At 44.2% G+C, this 24,661-nt stretch overlaps 2 protein-coding genes across 17 annotated transcripts in view; both read left to right on the forward strand.

Moving 5' to 3' along the window:
- The first annotated feature begins 605 nt into the window (after nt 1-605).
- Nucleotides 606-8,497, forward strand: HIGD1A (HIG1 hypoxia inducible domain family member 1A). Of its 3 annotated transcripts, none has more exons than XM_065582609.1 (4): nt 606-805; nt 3,452-3,559; nt 6,392-6,526; nt 7,313-8,497. In XM_065582609.1, exons 2-4 carry the CDS (start codon nt 3,457-3,459, stop codon nt 7,375-7,377), a joined length of 303 nt encoding a protein of 100 aa, XP_065438681.1. In that variant the 5' UTR covers nt 606-805; nt 3,452-3,456; the 3' UTR covers nt 7,378-8,497. The 3 variants fall into 3 exon arrangements, with proteins under 3 accessions (XP_065438681.1, XP_065438682.1, XP_005286359.1); XM_065582610.1 differs by having other exon boundaries at nt 643-779; XM_005286302.5 differs by lacking the exon at nt 606-805 and adding an exon at nt 1,332-1,462.
- Nucleotides 8,498-12,860: 4,363 nt separating this feature from the next.
- The window catches only part of CCDC13 (coiled-coil domain containing 13), a 33,681-nt gene continuing 21,880 nt past the window's right edge, over nt 12,861-24,661 (forward strand). For 11 of the 14 annotated variants that reach the window (XR_006176775.2, XR_010598184.1, XM_024107415.3 and 8 more), the window contains exons 1-5: nt 12,866-13,001; nt 13,664-13,758; nt 16,625-16,851; nt 19,503-19,651; nt 23,517-23,659. Coding sequence is in view for 12 of the 14 variants with exons in the window: in XM_024107415.3 (XP_023963183.2) it covers nt 13,738-13,758; nt 16,625-16,851; nt 19,503-19,651; nt 23,517-23,659 (540 nt within the window). In the remaining 2 variants the exon portion in view is untranslated. Of the gene's footprint in view, nt 13,002-13,663; nt 13,759-16,624; nt 16,852-19,502; nt 19,652-23,516; nt 23,660-24,661 lie in introns of all 14 variants that reach the window. The other 3 variants (XM_008170749.4, XM_065582611.1, XM_065582614.1) reach the window with 1 other exon arrangement.

Here is a 24,661-nt window from a genome sequence, read left to right on the forward strand (position 1 = left end):
AGTAGCGAACTGCATTATAACTAGTTCTGCTCCTCATCTACAGCTGGAGCAATCGGATTAGGACGTGGATGAGCCAAGACCCAAGCGGTAAACAGTCTGGCTCTCCAAACAGCCGTGTGGCCAAGTCTCATGATTTCAGGTGTGTTGCTTGAAGTCCCAGCTCCTGGATGCCTGTGATTGGGTGAGCAGCTCTACTTTTGCTTTAAACAGACAACTTTTGTAGGCTTGTCAGCAGTGGAGAAAAGCTTGGGAAGATACCCCCTAAAGGCTGCGTGACCTGCCCCGGAAACGCCCCAGTGGCTGGTTTTTGCACCCATAGGGATTTTGCAATCCAGGCTCGTGCTTGTGAATGGCTGGGGTGGGCGGGGCCGCCTGGAGCGCAGGCGCAGCCTGGCTCGCGTTCAGCGGAGTCACTGTGGCTCAGCAGTGCTGCTGGCTGCATTGCAGAGACCCGCTTAGCGCTAGGACCTGGCGGAAGAGGCAGTCGGGGAGACGTCATGGCCTGTCTCCCGTGGCGTCACCAGCCTCCCATTTGATTGGCTGATAACGGGGGAGGCGGGGCCGGATGTCTCACGCGCCGGCATTGGGTCACGCAGCGCGGGGAAGGGGGGGCGCTCCGTTTCCCCGAGGCACGCTGGGAGCTGTAGTTCAGGGGTGGAGGCCGTAGGCAAGTTCCCCCTCCCGCGCGCGGTGGGCTGAACTCTGTCAGCCAATAAGAGCAGGGGGCGGAGCGCGCGCCGGCAGTAGAAGCCGGCCGGTCGCGGGGTGAGTGACAGCGGGTGCGTAGCTCAGTCGGCGCTAGCGGGTGAGTGCGGGCCCGAGGGGGAGGAGCGGGAGGCCTGGCGGGGGGCTGAGGAAAGACCGGGGCGGGGAAGCTTGTAGGGGTCTGAGGAGGGGTCGGGGGCTCCGCGTAGTGACCGAGACCTGTAGGGGGCCTGGGGTGGCCGCGGCAGCCGAAGGTCGCGGGGTTGGCTGGGGGGGGCCTGGCTGGCGGGGTTAAGGGAAGCTGGAAGGACATGGGAGTGGTGGGGAGGGAGCTGGGACATGGGTAACGGGGGGGGGGATGTAATGAGGAGGGGGCCGGGCTAAACTAGGACTGGGGTAACGGGGGGGGAGGGGGATGTAATGAGGAGGGGGCCGGGCTAAGCTAGGACTGGGGTAACGGGGGGGGTGAAGTAATGAGGCGGGGGCCGGGCTAAGCTAGGACTCGGGTAACGGCGGGGGTGATGTAACGGGGAAGAGTCGCGGGTAACGTCGCCTCTGGGGGAGGGTGTTCCTGCCTGGAAGTGGGTGAAGGGTAAATCTCATGGTGTAGTAACAAATAGGGCCTGTGGGGGTCGCACTTACAGGTCTCCTTGCGTTAGTCCTTGAGGCTTGGGTGGGGTCCCGCTTCCGGGAGCTTGTCTGAGGTTAGACATACACCCCCCCACACACGCCTCCCTCACCCCCTAAAGCATTCCAGGTAAGGTGCTGAGCACGTCTTGGGGTTTGATCCCTTAGTGATCTGAAAATGCCCTGTGCCAAACACGGGCACGGCCGTTAGGGGTGTCTCCAGGTGCTGTCCTCATCATGATTCCACTTCCTCCCCCACCCCAGGCCTCTTCTCTCTGAAAGCCACTTCTGTGACCGCTGGTTGAGTTCAAGGTCATATCTAAACAAATGTGTCCTCTTGCATTTGACTAAGAATCCTACTTTCTCTTCCCTCTGGGACAACATGAGAGCGTTTAGTTTTGACTTCATCTTTCCCATTTACCAAAATGTCAGATGCTGTTTTGCATCTTTTATAGGTGCTGTAGGTCTCATTTTATAGTTAAGGGCTCTAAAGGCATTTGAAATTGTTACTTATCCACTAAGAAGATTGTTATAGCTTCTAAATACTGACAGATAGATTAGACCAGATATGTTCATAAAGTATTGTGATTTCTCTCCTTGCACACCATATGTATGACAAAGTGGTTTAAACTTGGTTGTGAAAATATAAATAAGCCAATCTTTTCAAATTCAGGTGTATATGTCTATATTTAAACACTAATGGCATCAAAATTGTGATTTGTCGTATGCATATACAGTAACTTGTTTTTTTGAGTAAATCAGTGCTTTACAAATTACTTAAATACCATGGGGCATTATTCTCGTGAGTCCATTTACACTGCACTGTCTGAGATTGAAAGCTTTGTGAGGCACGCTCTCTTTATGCCCTGCAGTGCTGAGAACATTTTTAGGAAAACTCAAACAATAAAAATACAGCCTAATCAGCCATCAACTGACCATCTAAAGTCAGCTTTTTTTCGGCATTCCTGAATTATAGGAAGAATCACACTAGTGTCAGAGTCTGAAGAAGGAAGTAATCTCTGGTGACTGACACTTTTTATTATTATTATTATTTTATTTTTTTATGAATGGGCTTGCTGGAATTATTGAAATCAGAACACTGTCAAGCCTTGATATAAGGTTTTCTTCATTATTTTTTTATTTTTATTTTTTTATTTTTTTTGGTAGTCCTCAGTCTGAACAGTGGTGGTCTCCTCTAAGCAGCTGTTCCTTTTCACCACTCAATCTTGATAGAAAAAACATCTTTCAACTTGAACTTTTTAATTGTAGATGAAATAGTGTTGCATGAGAAGTATTCACTGATGTGGGAATGATAATCCATTTATTTTTAAAAGGTTGACATGTCCCACATACAAGTTATGGTGTGTCCATCAAACAAACTCCTGCGGGTCTGATATCACTACTAGACCCAGTGCCTATTCTCTCTTCAGTAAAAATCTGAGTTGACGTAGTGTAAACTTAAACAAAGCGAAATATATCAGAGGTGAATTTTTCCTTGCTTGTCAAATGTGCTGGCTGACCTTCTATATTGGCTTACTGTTTTTCCTCACAAAATACTTCGGGGACTCTCCCTTCCTCTCCTCCCACTTAAAATCCAGTGCCAGCATGGATGAGTAGCCCCACAGAAATGAATTGATATGGTGGAGGACAGAAATTTTGCAAGAAAATGCTTCTGATCTAAGCTCTCACTGGCTTAGAGTTTGTGGAAAAAACAGAATTGACTGTGCCTTTCATGAAGGTGCTGGGAACTCTATTCTTTGTGTGGAAAGTATGACAAGAAGCTGTTGCCTAATGGCTTTCTGTGTCAACAGTCTGTTTGATATGGAATTACTCTACCAAAGCACATTCTTATTCTTGTATTGTAAAAGCCATACCTACATTCTGAGGTTTTTATAGTCCTAAAAATGAATTTAGTTTGGTGGTATAGATAGTGTGGATTAAGCTATACACCATCTCATCAGTTCAAAGTTTTTTGACTTGTATCTGGTTTATAACTGAATATTCAGTGGAAGTTACTGTGCTTTTTATACTTGTGGTACATTCAAGGTTGGTCTTCTAAAGAACTCTAGAATTTAAAAGTTTTTTCATGTTTGAAAATAGACTTTCTTCTTCTCTGCAGTCAACATGTCATCCAGTCAGGAATCTGTTCTTCCTAGCTATGAGACTGATAGCAGCCAGACATCAAAACTGATCAGAAAATCTAAAGAATCACCCTTTGTACCAGTTGGTAAGTTTCACTTTCACAGTGCAATGATGCTGTGGAGTAAGACAAGTAAATCTGGGAAAATACACCGTTGCATAAGTGTACTTGTAATGGGCGGTGATTATAGTAAACTTAGTCACACACTACAAACTGGAAATTATGGTGAAATGTTACTTCCTCATTAGGTGTAGTACTGTTTAATTTTGCCCTACCTCTTATACCTATCATGGTGTTCTGCCTGAATTAATACTCTTATCTGGTAACTTTATCAAACACTGTAGACTTAAAATGTCTATGTATTCCTTGTAATTCCCTCTGTCTTCCAGTTAAAAGATAGTTGCTTACATACACCTTATTTCAAATTTTGGGTAGTGGATCCTATACTGGGGAAACATATCTTGCAGCAAGCCCAGAGGGCTGTCACAGTTCAGGGTAACTGCACCTGTATTCCCTCTCTGTGGCCCAGCAAGGGCACCCATTCTAGGCTTCTGACTCCCATGGCCGTCACCTCTCTTGGGTGGCGATATGAGAGTCTCCTTTCTGACCTGGATATTTCCAGGCTGAACAGTTCCCAGCCTTCAGTGTTATTCCCAGCAAGACAGACTGCCTAAGCAGACCTGTTTGCTTTTTCTTAAGAGACTAATAACAGTGTTAACTGCCCATTGTTTAGGTACCATACAGCTCTTTCTATGCAAGCTTAATTATTCTTAGGATAAAAGAATTAGAGAAAACATATTAAAAACAACAAAAGGACCTACACACATGTTTACCAGAGATCACCCCAGCTCCAACATGGGCTCTGGCAGGTGATTAGTTCTTCAAACCCCACAATGGGATCTCTTCTAGCGTCACAAGTTCACAACAGCCTCAGCTCAGAACTATCACCCTCATGACTCTAAATCACTGGTCTGTCCAGTCTGGACCTCTGAAGAGACCGAATAGGTAATCAGCCAGGCAGTGGGGTTTTTTTGTTCAAAAGGGGGTGGGTCACTTCCATCCCCCTAGCCCTAAGTATTTCCTAGGAAATCCACTTCACACATTGTCCCCAAAAGTCCTTTGAAATTCCTAATATTTCCCATAGATTGCAGTAATTATGTTCCTAGCTACATAACCAATTGGATTTTTAATGCAATGGACTCTTAAAATACTTAATTCAATAAGGTTTAACTTAAGTCCATAAGGCTTGTCCAGGATGTCATATCTCACAGGGACTGCATCTGGTCATGTCAGAGTCTCCCAAATTAATAAGTGACTAGACATTTTTAAAAAGTGTGAACTTGCCTCCTGCTAAACTGATAGCTGTAGGCACTGAAGTCTTCTAGTTGAAGAAATGGACTCAAATCAGACCTTGTGATAGTCCCTTCAGGTGAGAGGATAGTTCAGTATCCATGACCATTCATCCTTGGTTTTTCTGCTGAGACCCATAGAAAGGCTTTGGGGTGGACTACTAACAAGAGAACCATGTGTAGGGTGTTCTCTTAATGTGGATGTTAGTCCAATTTCTAATTGGAGAAAGATACCACTAAAATTCCTTCCTATATGAACCAAGCAGCCATCAAATGATAACTTTAGGTTGATACTAGTCTGAACTGCATTTAAGTTGATGATCTTGAAGTGAAATGCTTTGTCCATTGCCAGAATCTAGTTATCCAGTTCCCATGACCTTGGGAGTTTTGCTATCTAGGCTGCTGGAGCCCAGTGTAAATGTAACCACACGTTTAGAAGTGAAAGTTTTCCAAGTTTGGTTTGGTTTGAAACAATTTGCAGATCTTGTGTCAGAACTAGTTCACAGGCCCTAAAGTGCAAACAAATTTGGTTTAACCTTATTGCTACATAAATGACCCACATGCAGGTGTGAGTCTACAGTCTCCTCACATGGACTAGTGACTTGTATTTGGGGGTAAGATAAATCATAACCCAGTTATCTAGGCAATTATTGGCATAGGAATATATACACAATGCAAAAAAATAATAGGTACCTTCCTATGAAACTATGACATGTAACTGATTCCACATAGAGAATGTAAGGTCCCAGAAACTGGGAATTGCAGGAGGTAAAATACTAGTGCACATGAGTAGGCCATTGCCTGCAAGGTTCAGGCTAGGGAGTGTCTCAAACTTTATTTTCTGTCTGTGGAAAAAGCTAAACTGAAATGTGTCCTCTGTTGAGCTAACTCTCCAATGCATGGGAGAAATAACATGACATGTCCAATGCCAGTATTCAAGTGAATTCAGGGTCAGACTTGACACATTCAGACAATAACTATCTTCATTTGTGGGTTTCTCGACCAAAAAATCTAGCACTGCTATTAGTGCATGGATGCAGTTTGAACTTTGTTCAGAGTTGAATTTGAGAACTCCTGTTTGTTTTTGCACTACAGCTCTAAGGACAAGCCTCTGAAAAGAAGAGGCAGTTAAATTTGCTCCTATGGCAGTTTCTGACCAGTATCAAAGCAGCCCTGACATCCATTAAGGCTGCTATCCCCAGCTGTCTACCTGGAAGGAATGTTGTGCAATGATATGCCACGTCTTAGGGTTGTGGTTTTTTTTTTTTTAAACCCAGTTCTCCAGTAATGGAGTACCAGAACTCTATTGGGGGTCCAGTCTGGACTGGCTTCTGGGTCAGGCTAGATGTCACTTGGGTGGGAAAGGAATTACCCATAAACTAATAGCCTACCGAACATAAGCTAACACCGTAGTTCTGTTAGATGTTAATGTTGGGGCTAAAACACTGGTGAGGTTTTTTATAAGTAGCTTTTGCTTTAAAAGTAAAAGTCAACAACTTAAAATTTAACAAGTCTTGTGAGGAACGTAATATCGTGGAATTACTAAACACTTGTTTACCTTGCTTTCTAGGGATAGCAGGTTTGATTGCAGTTGTAAGCTATGGACTGTACAAACTGAAGCACAGAGGCAATACAAAAATGTCTGTTCACCTGATTCACATGCGTGTGGCAGCCCAGGGCTTTGTTGTTGGAGCAATGACATGTGGTATGTATAAAACAGGCAGCTGTTGTCCAGCCCTAGTTATCTCTTAATGATAGCAGACTTACTTTAAAAGTGTTCTTTACACTAAAGGATAAATACCTTGGAATAGCTTGTAAGCCATTAACTATTTCTAACTGCACTGGAAACTTGCAAACACAAGTTCTTTCAGTGAGTCTGAGCTAGTAAACTGGTTTCTTTGCTCAGGATCATAAAATTTAGTATGCCTGGTATCTAGGTAACCATGTTTGAACCCATCTCTTCAGTTTCTCCCTTCACTTTTTACACACATGCATGAAATTGTATTAACATTCAGGGCACTTAGCATGTTTGGAAAAATAATCAAGCTAAGTCAGTGAAGAAAACAAAGAATACAATTGCCCCATGCATGTTGTGGATATTCTAAGGTGTTTGGAGAAAGCAGAAGAATTCAGAAAGTTATTTAACAATTATTAAGCCTTTCTTAAATTCACTTCTCCATGGGAAAGATTAGCAGTTGTCTACAGTTTGCAGCTAAGTTGAAGGTATATCTAGACCATAAATCACACTAGCTCTGATACCAACAGTATCTAGTGTGTGTGTGTGTGTGTGTGTGTGTGTGTGTGTGTTTATAATCTCACTTCCCATCTAGAATTTCAGTAATAGCCACAATTCATTTGTTAAAATGAAAGACAGACTCCCATATTTTCTTCTCTTGCTAGTAGTCTTCCTGGCTGCAGCTAGTTATTGAAATAGTCTTCTCCTTTAATAAAGGATGTATATTTAACTGCTTTGCTTGTGTTTGTATTTCAGGTGTGCTCTACTCAATGTATCGGGAATACCTGGCAAAACCCAAGGAGTGTAAAAAAGATGACTGAAATCCGTGTGCTTGGTGGTGGTCTATGTATCTTAGTTATAGACCTCACATTGAGGTGTCTTTTTCTTTTTAATAAAAAAGAAGAAGAAATAAAAATTCAAGGATGTGGTTCTACAATACTGTACATGTCTTGTGCCTGGTATTGAACCTTTAGGTTGCCAGTCTGGATCTAGCACAAGGTGGTGGTGAGAAAGCTACCACAATCTGCTGGCTCTCTTAGACTGAGCCTACCATACCCACTAGGAACTTGTGCATTGTACAGGACAGTGCCTCTCTTCCCTTTCCCACCCAATCTCCCTACACACAACTGGTCAAGAATACAATCCTTGGACTTCTGGTAATTTATGGCAAATAGGTCTGGAATCCAAACAACCTTCTTACATTGGAGTGGTGGTCCCTCCAGCTCATGGCTGAAGCACCTAGGAAAGTCTGCATGGAGAAGGTTGTACTCCTGCCTATGTTGTCTCTGTCCTGTAGATAAAAGGACTTCAGTCTCTAAGGCTGTAATCCAGCACTTTCACTAGCACTAAACTCACTCAAAATAATTCTTAAATTTGCGTAGAACAAAATGCTTTTAAAACCAAACCTATTTTTAGTTTAATTTGAAGTATGAGCTGAGCATTCACTAGTAGATAAAACTATTTAAACGTATTTATTACACAATACTAATAATTGAGGCCCAAAAGCCCTATTTTTAATAGATTATGGATTGCAGCTTCTCAGATTATTGAATTTGGTAACTGCGCCTTTATTTTTGCAGTATTAGGTGTATGATGTAACATTTTTAAATGACATTTTGAAAACTAAATCTGTACTTGAAGTGATGCATTTTAAGTATGTAATTAGAATGCCTGGCTTAATTTGTGTGATAATTGCTGTTTCAATGGAAGCTCTAAACTTCTTAGACCTTTGCCTTTATTATCCTTGGTGTGAGATCACATGAAGCGCTCTTCCATTAGCGATTTATGATAACGTCATTAAAATCTGGCCTCAATGCCAAATGTATTGATCAAGTGAAGCACGAATCTGTAAATTTCCACTTTCTTGAACTTGCTGGCATTCCCTGGAGATAGCATGGTGTCTAATACAGTGTTTGTAATAAATACATTAAGCAACTCCAACCTGTCTAATTTTTACTGTGAATGTGACATGGGGTTTTCTGGCTGTCCTGTCCCCTCTCTATGGGAATGGTCGCTGTGGGATATGGCCTGGGAGCAGGCTGATGGGATGGGCTCATATGCTGCCTGGCCACTGGGGGCGAGGTTTGAGGGGATATGGATCACAAGAGTTCAATGACTTGCACCCCATGAGGGACTGCAGGTGGTGATGGTGGGAGGCTAGGATCCTGAGGGTGCTGTATAGGATGACCATATTTCCTCAAAGGGGAAAATGGGACAATCTAGGGGGCTAGCCTGAGCTCTTCCTCCCCACCCCTGCATGGTGCTGGCCTGACACTTGTCTGAGCCCCCTTCCCACCGTGGGGCTGGGGCTGGTGTCGCTGGCCGCCTGAGCCCCTGTGCAGGGCTGGTGTTGGTGTCGCTTCTTGCTCAAGTCCTGCCTACCTGCATGAGGCTGGGGCTAGCCTGAGCCTTGTCTGCCCCCCCCTGTGTGGGACTGGCATCACCACTTGCCTCCCTGCACATTCCTCTGCAACCCACTTTTTTGACAAAACTGGGTATTGTCCCATTTGTTCTTTCCAATTGATCAAGATGGCAGGAGCAAAGTGAACAAAGGCCCACTTTTGCTTAAAAAAAAAAAGTTGGGATGGCTGGTACAGGGCTTAAAAAGGATTGTCCCAGCCAAAACAGGCTGTATGGTCACCTGCTGTGGGACGTGCACTGGGTTTGGCAGGGGATACCTTGGCTTTGACTGGAGCTAGCTACAGGTCATACCACGGGGGGGGGGGGGGGGGGAATGATTCAGTGGGGCAGTGGAAGGTGGAGCACTTCTCTCTGTGGCCCTGGGGAGAGGAGTTGGACTTATCCTGTGCCTTTGGGGCATGAGAGGGTGATTGTAGCCAAGGCCCTTGCAGTGGCAGGGTCTGGCCTCAACCAAAGTTTATAGGCTGATGGTTGGGGGCACTAAGTGGGGGTGCTGGGATGAGGGTGGTACCAAGCTGAGCCCCTTAGTAGATAGTAGCATTAGGCTGTGCCTGAAGTAGGTGTGGAGGTTGTGACCCTGGGTCCTGGTGAGGGGTTGATAGTGGTACTGATGCTTAATTGTAATGTAGAATACCCGTGTAATGCAATATGTCCACGAATAATTGATTTACCTGTGTGTGCATGCACCCTGCTCCCATGTACATATCTATGGATATTTATATATGTACTGGATTCTTTAGCTATTTGTGATGCTGCAGCATGACGCACAGAAACTACCCTTTCCTCACAGTATGAAACTATTTTAGCATGGTGATGTATCTGTGGCCCCGAGGAATTGCATTAATAGAACTATCCACCAACTTCTAGTCGGCATGTCTGGCAGGTATAGTATGAAGATCTGCTTAGGGTACATATATTGTTAATTGTGCAGGATGAGACCTCTGCCAGGGGATGGTTTGTTTATAATCTAAAAGGGGGACTTTGTTTTCCTGACTTCAAAACAGGACTTATCATCCCAATATGCAAATTATCCCATACAACATGTTAAGGGTATTGGAGAGGAAAGTATCACCCTTACTTACCACTTAAAAGGGCCTACATGTTTATTGTATGTAAATTGGAAAAAAGTATTACCACCCATAGGAAATTATTCAAAAGGAGGATGTTGTAAAACATGATCATGCCTTATTTGGTACAGGGAATTGTTTATGGAATGTGGCAAAATAAGGCCCACTGAAAGCTCCATGATAGGAAGAGAATTGGAATGGCATAATTTGGAGTATGAAGATGTAGGGGGATGTGAGGCCTGCATTCAGACCACGCTTCCAACTAAACTTGGACCTTGATGGTATGCTTCTAGTGTATTGTTTGAAATCACGGTTCAGGGACCCAAAATTGACCAAAGTCCGAGGACTCACTACCATCCCTTTCCCCAGAGTTCTGGTTAACATAGTACTATTCATGCACATCCTGTTGGTATTAAACCTGATTGTTGGCACATGGGAGAATCTGAATATTTGTTCTGAATAGGGACACTATGTATTAAGCACCATAACATCTGCTTTTCAATTTCTTGAACTAGGCAAGGTTCCAGACCTCATTAAGAATACTGTCCTAAGTGTTTTGAGGTCTGTGGAAGGAAAAGAAAATTGTTTGCAGCATTGCCAACAAATGTTTTTGGCATGATTTGGCATATGGGATCTGACTCCATACCCCAGTCAAGATTCTTGTTATTTAACAAGGAGTTGCATATTGACAAAATCCTTGTATGTCTCATTCACATTCTCTTTGCCTGTGTTTGATCCAAATGAGAATGTGTATAGCCAATGGACTACTGTCCATTCAATAGGTCTCCTTGAAGATGACCTCTACTGAGAGGCTCTCGATGTACCCTCACTGGTGATTGTCCATCCAGAAACTCAAACCTGGAAAACCCTATGGATGGTCTCTTGCTCTGAAAAAGGGTGTCAGTCTATTAGGTGTGATGTGTTTGAGATAGATGCAGTTTTGTGTGGAATGGAGTATGGGTACCAACAGCAGACTAGATCAGCGGCTTGCTCAGTTTGACTGACCAAGTGGAAGGCACCAACAGAGAAAGTGGCCTATAGTGGACAGGGACAGTATCATGTAATTACTAACTACCAAAAATCTAATTGTAGGCGATTGGAGCGTCCAGTCACAAATCCAAATTTTTGTTTTGTTCCAACCCAACATGTCCTTATAGGGTACATAGCACTTTCTCCAGTCCCTGTATTTGAAAACCAGTTATTCTTTCTAGTCCCAACCATCAGGATCTAGCTATGCAGAATTCACCAACTTTTCATGCATCTACCTTGCCACTTGATTTAAAATTAAAACACCTTATGGAAAGGAAAGGTACAGGTTTAATAGAAACAGAGAGTTCAGTCAATGAAGCAGCACAAACATATAGCAGGTTAATGAAGTGATGGGCGTATGATGTAACTCTTTAAATTACTTTTTGAAAACTACAACAGTACTTGAAGTGATGCATTTTGGTATGTAATTACAGTCAGTGCCTAACTTAATGTGGGTGATATTGCTGTTTCAATGGAAACTCTACTGCTTAGATCTTGCCCTCTATTAATCTTAGTACAGGGTAGGGCGGTGGTTCTCAAACTTTTGTACTGGTGACCCCTTCCACACAGCAAGCCTCTGAACATAACATAAGAACGGCCGTACCGGGTCAGACCAAAGGTACATCTAGCCCAGTATCCTGTCTACCGACAGTGGCCAATGCCAGGTGCCCCAGAGGGAGTGGACCAGCAGGCAATGATCAAGTGATCTCTCTCCTGCTATCCATCTCCATCCTCTCACAAACAGAGGCTAGGGACACCATTCCTTACCCATCCTGGCTAATAGCCATTAATGGACTTACCCACCATGAATTTATCCAGTTCTCTTTTAAACGCTGTTATAGTCCTAGCCTTCACAACCTCCTCAGGTAAGGAGTTCCACAAGTTGACTGTGCACTGTGTGAAGAAGAACTTCCTTGTATTTGTTTTAAACCTGCTGCCTATTAATTTCATTTGATGACCCCTAGTTCTTGTATTATGGGAATAAGTAAATAACTTTTCCTTATCCACTTTCTCCACATCACTCATGATTTTATATACCTCGATCATATCCCCCCTTAGTCTCCTCTTTTCCAAGCTGAAGAGTCCTAGCCTCTTTAATCTCTCCTCATATGGGACCCGGTCCAAACCCCTAATCAATCCCCCCCCCACCCTTATACATTAAAAACACTTTTTATATATTTAATACCATTATAAATGCTAGAGGAAAAATGGGGTTTGAGGTGGAGGCTGACAGCTTGTGACCCCCCCATGTAATAACCTGGCAACCCCCTGAGGGGTCCCAACCCCCCAGTTTGAGAACCTCTGAGATAGGGTGACCAGATGGCCCGATTTTATAAGAACAGTCCCGATTTGTGGGTCTTTTTCTTATATAGGCTCCTATTACCCCCCCCCCCCCCCCGCCCCAATTTTTCACACTTGCTGTCTAGTCACCCTATACCAGATGACAGGGAGAGACTTAGGGGAACTTCATTGACATCTCCCCGCAAAGGAAAGCCCCAGGGATGGATCAAGTGAAGCGGGACTCTGCAAATGTCCATTCTCCGGAACTGGCGGGCAGAGCTGTGCACAGATACCCCGTGTGCGGCCAGTGTACTCAGCACCTCCAACAGCCCCACGCCCACTGCGCACAAGCCACGTGCACAGCGGAGGGGCCCCGCCCCGCCTGTTCTCACACACACGGCGTCGCTTCAGGGAATGCCCCGGATGTCGTAAAACTCCAAGCCGCCCTCCTCTGCTTTCCGGCCGCCCCGTCTCCGCGGGGATGGTTGCTGGGGGAACCGCACCGCGTCCTCCTCCGGGAGGCGGCTCGGCGAGCGGGCTCTCGGGTTGGGCGGGTGGCGCTGCCCGGCCCCCCGGGGGGCGGGGGCTGAGGGGGCGCGGATCGCGGGAGCGCCAGGGGAGTCGCAGCCCGCGACGGGCCGTAGGAGGTGGGTGCGGGGCGCCGCGGGACCAGCGACCCCGAGCTGGGGCTGGCAGGGCCGGGGGCCCCTGGGCTTCGGGGGGAGCTGGGTCCAGGCCGTGCCCCGTGGGGGTGGGGGGCAGGGGACTCCTGTCTGTGCCCCTGGGGTTAGGGGCTCCAGTCCTGCCTCTGGGGTGGGAGGGGCCTCCAGGCCAGGCTTTGGGGGGGGCTCCAGGCCAGGCTTTGGGGGGGCTCCAGGCCAGGCCTCTGGGGTGGGAGGGGGCTCCAGGCCAGGCTTTGGGGGGGGGCAGGCCTCTGGGGTGGGAGGGGGCTCCAGGCCAGGCCTCTGGGGTGGGAGGGGGTACTCCTCTCTATGCCCATGAGACGGGGGGGGGGGGGGGGGGGGCGAGGACGTCTCTCTGTGCCCCTGGGGGGGAGGGGTTGGCACTGTCTTGTGCGCTGGGGGTGTCCCCAGCCAGTGCCTTTGCAGTGGCAGGAGCTGGCTTCAGCCTATACACCTGGGCTGAGGGCTGGGGGTGCTAAGCTAGGACACTGATGCTGAACTGTAATGTAGGATCCCTGTGTAATGCGATATGGGCACCAATAATTGCTATAGGTCTGTGTGTTTGCCCCCTGAGCCCCTGCATATGTCTGTGGAGATTTATATTATATATGTACTGGACTCTTCAGCCACTTGCGATGCTGCACCATGACACACAGTATCTGAACTACGTTGGCACTTACACCATCATCTTTCAAGAGGGATGGTTGCCATTCATTCAGATGTATGTTTATATTTTTGCATGTATAATATATGTATGTATAATATGTGAAATAATTGTTCATCACTGTAGATGTGTTTTCTTACCTGGGGGGGGGGGTTGTTTTTTTTTAAAAAGAACGTGTCTGAGTTATTTTTTCTTTTAAAAAACGCTCTTGGAATATGTCTAGCACGGGGTAGACCGTCCTGGAGATTTAAATCTGCTACCCACAGACAACAACAGTACAGCCTTCCCCACACTGTCCTATTTAGTGCCTCATTCCTATTTTGATCGGACTGTCTGGAGGGAAGGTGTACTTTGTTCTTCATGCTTGTGAAATCATCAACCTTTTTGTCAAGAAGGATGCACAATAGTTGTCTGTGGGGGGGTTGTATCACAGTTCTGGTCATGCTCCCTCTGCTGGACACTCAGCAGTCTGTTGTGAAGGGATCCAAACACGGAATCCCACGTGCCTTTAGCTTGCTGGAGCTGGACAGAGTTTAGGTACTGTTTCTGACTTTGGGTCTCTAGACATGCACTCCTGCTGTAGACCGCACATCTGACACCCCTCTTGGCAGTGGGGACCCTGCATCTTAATTGCTGGAGTCCTGAAACTAATGTTGTCTCCCCCAAGCCTTCCCAGCACTTCTGCGTTCTCCAGAATTCCACTGAAGGTGTGAACCTTCTGGTTTACGTTTTACCTCTTCAGCGGCCCGTGACAGTGAACACCAAAAGACACACAGACTCTGCACAGGATTCTTAAACGCTATTCTTTACTTAGCACAAGCAACATAAAGATCTATTCAAAATAATGAACACAGGTGTACGTTTCCCTGCCTCAATTTTGTACCCCTGTGGAGAGCTCTTTGGACTTGGGCAGAGCACTCTGGGAAGTCTGAAATCCTTCCCTCAAGCTCATGGTTTCTCTCCAGAATCATAGAGCCTGAATAAGTCGGCTAACATTTTTCTGATCCTTTGCTGGTCTTGCAGTTAAACTGGACCCACACTATGAAAGCATTCCTCCTGTCTTTTCCTCTCTCCTATGTGTGTGTCTCTGTGTCTCAAGTTTATATGTCCTACCTAGTGTGCCCAGATGTCCCAATTTTATAGGGACAGTCACGATTTTGGGGTCTTTTTCTTATATAGCCTCCTATTACCCCTTACCCCCTGTCCTGATTTTTCACACTTGCTGTCTGGTCACCCTAGTCCTACCTCTACCTTGTTTCTTTGTTCTTCTGCTGAGGATTTTCCGCTCCTGCTTCTCTGCTCAGGCAGCCTCCTTAGCATACCCATTGTGCAGTCAGAGCACAGTGGTTAAGGATAATGACTCTGCATTGTCCCTGGTCTGTTGGGTATGAGCTACAGCCCCTATCAACAAATGGTGGGTTCCACATTCACACAGAGGTAGGGTGACCAGACAGCAAATGTGAAAAATCAGGATAGGGGGTGGAGGGTAATAGGAGCCTATATAAGAAAAAGACCCCAAAAATCGGGACTGTCCCTATAAAATCGGGACATCTGGTCACCCTACACAGAGGTGTATTCCATGATATAACAATAACTTCACAACATCAACCAGAATTCATAAGTTGTACATAAACAGATCCCCCAAATTGTCAGAGGTTGCAAAGAATGACATTTGTTAGGAACTTGAGTGAGATTATTATAGACCGAACAATTTGTACAGCACCTAGCACAATGGAGCCACAATCTCGATTGGGTCCCATGAGCTCTACTGTAATGGGGTAAGAGAAGGCAGTTCAGTCTCCATGGCCTGGTTCAGTTCTTAACCCTGCTGATACTGCCAACAAAGGGGGTGAATGGTGGAACTGGACTGAGGCCACCAAACTCATTTAATTCACACAAACCACTGACCTTGGAGTGGAAGGTTTTCTAATTATCAAATCCCTTAATCAATCATTACTTCTGGTTAATTCTTCATTAAACCAGTATGAAAGGCTGCATTCAAGAAAAATGAAATATTCTCTAAGATAAATATATTTGTATAAATTACTTTTTGGAGGCCATGACTTTAAAAGTTATTACCTTTTATGTATGTCATACCAAAAGTGTAAGTACTTTAGTCAGCTAATAAGACACTCTCCTTGCCCAGGGAATTTACATTCTAGATCCATGCCAAACAGAGGGAGGGCGGTGGAATGTAGCAGAAGGCAGTGATCACTGACGACAAAATTTAGCAAGGTTCAAAAAAGGATTGGACGTTTATATGAATAACAGGAATATCCAGAGTTATAATAGTTAATGCTAAAAGATTTTGGAAGAGATACTATCCAAACACTGGTTTCAGAGTAGCAGCCGTGTTAGTCTGTATCCGCAAAAAGAACCGGAGTACTTGTGGCACCCGGTGCCACAAGTACTCCTGTTCTTTTAACCAAACACTGCAGGTTTTAAGCAAATCTCTAATTTTGGGGGATTAGGAGGAAACCTAACGTGAGACAAGATTATCCCACATCTGCCTAATCTGGGGTTTCTTGTACCTTCCTCTTGAAGCATCTGGTACTGGCCACTGTGAGAGACAGGAGATTGGACTAGAAAGCCCACAGGTCTGATCCAGTCTGGCAATTCCTATGTTCCTATTAATCAGTAAAGTATAGTATATATCTTGTTAGTACTATGGTTTTTGTTTGGATTGTCTTTTTAAATGATTATTTAATTCATTGTTTTTTAAACTTCAAGTGTGGGGGAAGGCTACCTGTGGTCTGGTTTGTAAACCACTACCAGAGTGGAAGATTGGTTTGTGGCATCTAAGACAGAGCAGAGGAGAGAGAGGGAAAGGACACAAAGAGGCCAGTTAGATGGGAGGCTAGTTTTGAAAAAGTTCTCATTCTATAATCTTCTGCTCTGATTTTTTTCCCTGTTTTGTTTTTAGCAAACCATGGAGTCCGACAAAGGACTGAATGAAAATTTAAAAATCCAGTTTAAGGCTTTACAGGAGCAACAACAGAAGAGGCTGCAAAATGTGATGGAGAAAAAGAAAGAAAAGCAGCACGGTCAGAAAGGCAGCAACAACAACCCAAAGGAGACTTTTGGAGTCCACGATGATTTAAACCTATTTAAGGTAGATGGACAGCTATCAAATGAAGAGATCAGCAAAAGGTAAAGGTACAGTTCACATTGTTAGGAAGGATACAGAACTGTATTTAGCACTTTGTCCTACAAACTCCCACTGACGTTAATATGTAAAATCACTGCTGACGTCACGGATTTGCAGTCTATCTGTAGTGCTTATCAGGCCCCCATCACTGTAGTATCTGGATGCCTCATAATCTTCAATGGATTTATCCTCATAACATCCCTGTGAGGGAGGGAAGTGCTATCTGTGATGCGTGCAGACCGGGTGCCAGCACATGCCAAGGCCCAGGGCCTTACTGACGCTTTTGATTAGCTCTCCACAGCTCATCTCTACTCCACTGTGACCTACTCCCTCCTTTTTGCTTTAGTTTATTCTCAAATTTAAATAATAAAGCTATATGGTATGATGGAGATGTTTCTCAGAGGAAAGTCTGTTTATAGGCATTTAGGAGTTTCATCCTCCTCTGTCAAAACTGATGTTGGTCAAATTTTGGAAAACAGCTCAGAAGAAAACCTATGTGGAAAGTTGGAAATGGAGGGTTAGGTTTTGAAACTTTATTCCTGATTAACGTCATAACTGGTTAAAAATGTATTTGTGCACAAGTTTATATCCAGCAAAAAAGGTACTGTTTTACTGTATGAGTCTCTATGGAATTGGATAGGAACCTGGGAATGACTTATTTTTTCACCTCTCTGCGTGGATTGCTGCATTGTTTGCTTTTCTTCTTTTTGAATATTGCAGAAGGCTTTGAATTCCCTTTAATCTGGGGGCTTACACCAGGGACATACCACTTAATTACGAGTGTTTTGAAGCTTTCCTTAAATTGGCTCTGCTAATGATATTTATACGGGGAATATGTACCTAAAAACAGAAATTGATTTGGGCAGAGAAAACGTCTCTTTTTTTGCACAGGCATGATTTGGTTTCCATTCAGGAACTGACATTTATGGGGACCCTTTAAGAAAGGCAGGGAAGGATGGTCCAATGGCTAGTGCACTAGTCTGGGCTCTGGGAGACCCATGTTCAATTCCTACTCTTCTACCAACATCTTGTGTGATTTTGGGCAAGTCACTTAGATTCTCTGTGACTCTTGGTTAAACAGGGATAATAGCTCTGCCCTTCCTCATAAGGGTGCTGTGAGGATAACCATGTTAAAGATTGAGAGGTGCTCAGATACTGTGGGGATGGGAGCCATCTAAGTACCTAAGGTAGATAAGTTCCATTGTTGTATGCAGTGTAGTTGGAGCCATGTCAGTCCTAGGATATTAGAGAGATAAGGTGGGTGGGGTAATATCTTTTATTGTACCAACTTCTGTGTGTGTGAGAGAGACAAGTTTTCAAGCCACACAGAGCTCTTCTTCAAGTATGGGAAAGGAACTCCCAGCGTCACAGCAAATGACTGTTTGCTTACAATATGGTTTATCATAAGTAGTTAGTCCATACTGTAAGGGACCAGTCTAGGTCCCTTGTCCTCTGCAGTTATAGGACAAAAAGAGTTAGTTGGTGGTTACAGAATATTGTAAAAAGCCATAAAATCCAGTGTTTCTGTTCAGTCCATGATTTTTAGAGTCTACCAGAGCAGTGAATGCCAGAAGCTGGGAATGGGCGACAGGGGATGGATCACTTGATGATTTCCTGTTCTGTTCATTCCCTCTGGAGCACCTGGCATTGGCCACTGTTGGAAGACAGGATACTGGACTCTATGAACCTTAGGTCTGACCAGTGTGGCTATTCTTATGTTCTTATATGAATTTAAGCTTCCAGGCTCGTCTTTTGAAAGGGTTGTGCAGGTTTCCTTTGAGGATGAGGACTGATAAGTCAGATATAGAGCAATCACTTTGTGAAAAGTGTTCACCCACGAATAATAGGATGTTTTGTCTTTTATCAATTTCCCGGGTGAGTTCATTTGAGAGTGTAGTGACTGTTTGGTTTCATCCACATCATTGGCCTGGTCCACACTAACCCCCCACTTCGAACTAAGATACGCAACTTCAGCTACGTGAATAACGTAGCTGAAGTCGAAGTACCTTAGTTCGAACTTACCATGGGTCCAGACACGGCAGGCAGGCTCCCCCGTCGACTCCGCGTACTCCTCTCGCGGAGCAGGAGTACTGGCGTCGACGGCGAGCACTTCCAGGATCGATCCGGGATCAATTTATCGCGTCTACACAAGACGTGATAAATCGATCCCAGAAGATCGATTGCTTACCGCCAGACCCGGAGGTAAGTATAGACCTACCCATTGTTATCCAAACATTTAATGCCCTGGATGAGGTATGCCATGTGTTGTGAAAGGCATGTGTAAGATCTATGGATTTTGATGATCATTGTTGCAGGTATGGAGAAAGAGACACTGGGGTGGGAACTTGTGTGGCTTTCTCAGAAGAATCAGATATCCAAAGCTGAGGACAGTTAACTCAGTAACCCAGTCAGGAGTCCTACCCGAGCTACCTTTCTTGTGATATTTCCACTGCTTGTCCCAGCCAAAGACAAGAAGCACAGAAATTAACTGAATTTATTGACTTTCAAAACTTAATGTACTTTTCCCTAGTGAACATAGCTCATTAGACATGCTTTTATGTATAATTAAACTTATTATTAATTTTATTATTCTGAGCATTTATTTGAAGCCCATCACAGTGGTATATGCCATGATTGCTGATTTGTTTTCTAGGTTGCTTGAGGATGAAAACGAGCAGCTTCAGGATCAGCTTCGAGAGGTCGTAGATGAAAATGGCAGACTGTACAAACTGGTGAGGGAGAGAGATTTTGAAATCCGGCAGCTTCAAAAGAAAATGGAGGAGGAGAGATTAGCCCTGAAAGGTAAACGGAACAAATGTATAGACTCCCTACTGCAGCATGACAGGCCATCTTGTAGGAACTTGTGTTTGCTTGATGTTCATAACAATAGCTGGTAACAGGACTGTGGTAATAGTTTAGTTCATAACAATGTTTTCATATGTCATCTCTTCACTTCCTACACGCTACTGCTCCCAATACTCTGCACCCTCAGCACTTCCACTTCGCACTACCCAGCCTGCAGGAGTTATTATGGATTTTCAGCATTCACAGCTTCACGTGACTTCATTTGGAGTTGCAGGTTCTCAGCCTTTTGAAAATCATGCTCTGCAGTGTTAGGGCTATAGCAATTCCCCTGCACTGGTGCTGTATGAGAGAGCGAGGGAAACTGAGGGCTTTGGGTCTGATGAATTAGTTAGGCCTTTTTAAAAGAGACTAATTGCCCGAGAGGGTTTGGAGCTGTCCCTAACTCCCAGCTATATCACAGAGGTTTGTTACAAGGGACGCTCTTTCTCCTGATTGCTGTTATATTTTAGGGTTTCTCTACAATCATGTGAGAGGCTTTTCTTCTTCCTATCAGAAATTATTGGGGAATGGAGGTATCAAATTTAGGCTGCATGTCACTTTTCTTCCACTCTCTGGCTGATTCCTGCAACTGAAATGGCACCCAGGGAGAGCGAGCCCAGTAACTTCAGGCCAGAACATCTTTAAAATGAGGAGAAAGCGGATCAAAAAGTGGCATCTGTGTAGTCGTGGCTGATGAGGAGCATCTCTGCAGCACTCTATGCTTTTATTCATGTGAGGAAAAAATGCTCTCTGTGCTGCATGTGTATTGTTCTTTTCCCCCGGCTGAATCCTTTTAGGGCCACACTGGGCCTCTTCCACTAACTGCCAGTGGCCTTTCACTGTAGCCTCCAGAGGCCTTTTCAGTGTGCTGCACAGAGAAGGTTCTAACGCCGCCTCTACAAGCACATGAGAATGAAATTCAAGAGTATCTTGAACCTGTTTTCACTGACTACTGTGGGCCTCTCCTTTTGGCTACCAAAAACATCTTCCATCAGCTACCACAGGCCTTCATGTTGGCTAGAGCCAGGCCTCTTGTCACAGGCAACTTATGTGGGCCTGTTCCAGCTACAGTGGGACATAGTAGAATTGCTGGTGGGGATTAGAGGTTGTGCTCCTAAACTTTGTCTTTGGTGTCACTGTCATTGAATCATTATTATGATACTCTTGAATTTCATTCTCATGTGCCTGTAGAGGCGGCGTTAAAACCTTCTCCAAAGATGTAAAGCAACTATATCACCATTAGTGAAACCACTCAGGTGCTTTTAGCATCATCACTCAAAGTGTGTAGTTCTCCTCCTGTTAAAATCTCACCATTTCTATTAATGCTTTTATCTCTTTTTCTAAAGAAAAGTTTGGGCTTGCTAAATGCTCCTCTTTCTGTCATATTGTAATGACGTGCTCTGGTTGTAATTTTTCCCCTTAATAAACTTCAGCTAAGGATGTAGTAAAATCCGATCTCTCCGCTGAGATGGAAGTTGTGGGTATTGTCCAGAGGAATGGGCATCTGGACCTCTAGGTTTTAGTCCTGGATTTGCCACTGGCGCACTATGTGGTCTTAAACAAGTCATTCAACCTGTGTCCTCATCTGTAAAATGGGAGTAATGATATTTCCTATGTCAGAGGGAAGGATACTCTAAGGATTCATGTCTGTTTGTAAAACAGCTTTGAGATTCTTAGATGAGAGGTGGTATAAAAAGGCAAAATATTATTCTTTATTTATTGTATCTTACAGGAGGCACATAACTCATCTGAGACATAAACGGACCTCAGTTCCACACAGATCTGTTAGCTTTTTATTACTGACATCAAAAATGATAAATCCTGGAAGTCAAATTTTAGAAACTTTATTCATGTTGAAGAAACAAATGCCACAGACTTAAATTCCTCCTGTATTATTTTGTGTTGCATTCCTCATTTTGCATCTCTGCCCTGTTTAAACCCTTATATCACACCCACTTGGGGCTCTGGCTAGGTGGAGAGCTATGATTAAAACTGCGTAAAACTTTTAAATGGTACTGGGTGTTTAACAATTTAGACATGCAGTCCTAGCTTCTTCCACCAGGTGTCATTGTTGCCCAGAGTAGCTGCGATGACTGAAATAGGAAAGAATAACTGCAATAAGCACAGCTGAATGACGTATAACTTATACGTTCATGCTTTATTATTCCTTGCATCTTATATTTAATAACCGAAAGTATGTCCACTGGTTAGAGCTAGAAACTAGGAGCCAGGACTCCTGAATTCTGTTTCTGCCCCTGCAGTTGACACACAGGGTAGTCTTGGGCAAGTCACTCTGGGCCAGATTTTTAAGGTATTTAAGTGCCTAACACCCATTGATTTAAATGGGATTAGGTACCTAAATGCATTTTAAAATCCGGCCTTTGTATCTCAATTTTCCATATCTGTAATATGGAGATAATGATCCTCACCCATCTCTCAGAGGTATAAAGCACTTTAAGCCTCTTGCATGCAAATGCATTTGTTTATTAGTTTTTATTATAATAATTATCACTAATTGTTAATTATTATGAAGAGGGGGAGGAGGAGTAATAGTTCCTGGAAATGGGAGGAAGTGTTACATCAGATCAAAAGAGCAAGAATGATGCAGATATATTTTTTAATAATATTTGAATTAGTTTCTTTGCAAGGATTTTAAATAGTAACATCGGGTCACATTCTCCCCTGGCCCACACTCTGTGTAACCCATTTGAAGTAAATCGAGTTGTACGAGGCATAATGTTTTCACAAGAGATTTAGAAGTAATTGGGTTCCATACACTGTGTCAGAGTTCATGTGGTATGAGAGACCGAGGATCCTTACAGACATTGGCAAACAGGTCTTCGCAAAGCTTGAAACACTGAGGGGACAGATCAGTAGAGCTATGGGGGTTTGGCAGCTAATGGCAGTAGCCCAGCGAAATCCTCATATACCCACTGAAGAGTTACTACTCCGGGTCTTTACTTCCTGTGTATTATTGTAGAGATAGAGATATTCTTGTACATTTTAAAAATTATTATTGTACTTGTACATAGTACCTTTCCATCACTTAAATGACATGACAGTCTGAATGGTATACAGAGATTACTTTAGCTACAACTCGGGGAGAATGTAGCATCTGTTTGACAGTGTACGGTAACATTGTGCAGCTATTAAGAACCCATGTGAAAGTGCAAGGGGTGTTTAAATAGGAACAGTGCAATTACCCATTTGGTATGTAGCCAGGACTCTAATCCTTTAGAACAGCGAAGGGATCTAGCAAAACTGGTACCTTTGGTTCAGCAGCGGCTCCAGTGCTAAGCTGCTAGCACAAACAGCATTGGCATTTTCACCACCATGTCACAAAAACCTGCTCAGAACAGGCTCTCACAACACCGTGAGCAAACCAGCCAAGCCTTGTCTATACTAACGCTTATGCCATTGCTACTCCTAGTGCAGCTACATTCTTGTTGGCATTTGTCGAAATGTGGGTTATAGCTTAGCATGGACTAGGCGTTCATGACCCCAAGTGGAAAGGGCCTCTGCTTTATGTCTCATGTCAAAGACTGTACCTCCAGGAAAACAGTGCCTCCAGCACCATGATAAGATATTGGCTGAGCACTAACTGAGGGCTGAGTGGCGTAAGTTGGATCATAAATGCCTCTCTCCCTCTTGCTATGCACTCTCTCTTTAACCATGCAGTTGTGGTTAGTACAGATCTAAGTGAAGGAGGTTCGGTTATAAAAATAAAGTATGTTCTTGGCAGAGAACAAAAACGTCAGTTAATCTGGATCCTACAGCTAAGATTTTTCCTTCATTTTATGTATTTCTCTTTTTTTTTCTTCAGGGATGTCTGGTTTGGCAGGGGATGTTGCAGCTACTAAAATAGTTGAACTGTCCAAAAAGAATCGTGAGCTAACTGCTGAGACAGAGAGTGAAAAAGCCAAAGTGAAACAACTGAATAACAAAGTCAAAGAGCTTGAAAAAGAAGTAAGGTCTCTTCTGTTGTCATGGTAGAGCTTCAAAATCAGGCCAGTAGTTTTCTGAGGGCAACGTCTGCTTGAGAAACTGGTTTTGATTCTTGTGGCTACTGGTTGGCTTATTACAGCATCAGCTCTTGCCATGGGTTCTTTTCATCCCTGCCCTTGGGATGACAGATGGGGTCCTTCTCTTAGCAGTTTCCATCCTTCCTGGAAGGATGGGAATTCATATTTTCATAGATTCTAGGACTGGAAGGGACCTCGAGAGGTCATCGAGTCCAGTCCCCTGCCCGCATGGCAGGACCAAATACTGTCTAGACCATCCCTGATAGACATTTATCTAACCTACTCTTAAATATCTCCAGAGATGGAGATTCCACAACCTCCCTAGGCAATTTATTCCAGATATAATGAGGTATAATGAGCCAGAGATTCATGAAATGCCAGTTAGAAATAGTAATTTGTATCTCAAAATGCAGGTGCTTGTCTAAAGGGTAATCACAGCAATCTTCTATATGCCTTCTGGGGTGGTTGTTTTTTGTTAGGAATTATTTCTCCGCACCTCGGAGAATGAGACCACAGACCTGTAGATCCGTCCCAGCTAAACAAAAGCTTTATAACATTATTCCTAAAGCCCAGGTCATGGGGCATTACACAGCAGGGGTTTTTCCCTTTAAAATACCCATGGAATCATAGGATTAGGTAAAATAATTTATTTTATTGAATTTTGCATGATTTTCATATAAGATGGATGAATTGGAATTCAAAAGTCTACATTTTATTGAGCAAACTGATTTTAGATGTGGGCATCATAATAGGATGTTCTGATCCCATGCCTCCATCTCCATTGGACTTGAGCTACATTTAGGTACGTAGATACCTGCTTTATGTACCTAACTCCTGAATGTGAGCATCCCTCGATGCCCACATTTGACGACTGATCCCACAATTGCAAGTCAGCGGCTGGTTGCAGTTCTTTCTCTTAGTAAAATAACACAGCTTCTCTCAGGGA

Source organism: Chrysemys picta, chromosome 2, assembly GCF_011386835.1.
Source record: "Chrysemys picta bellii isolate R12L10 chromosome 2, ASM1138683v2, whole genome shotgun sequence".
Taxonomy (NCBI): domain Eukaryota; kingdom Metazoa; phylum Chordata; order Testudines; family Emydidae; genus Chrysemys; species Chrysemys picta.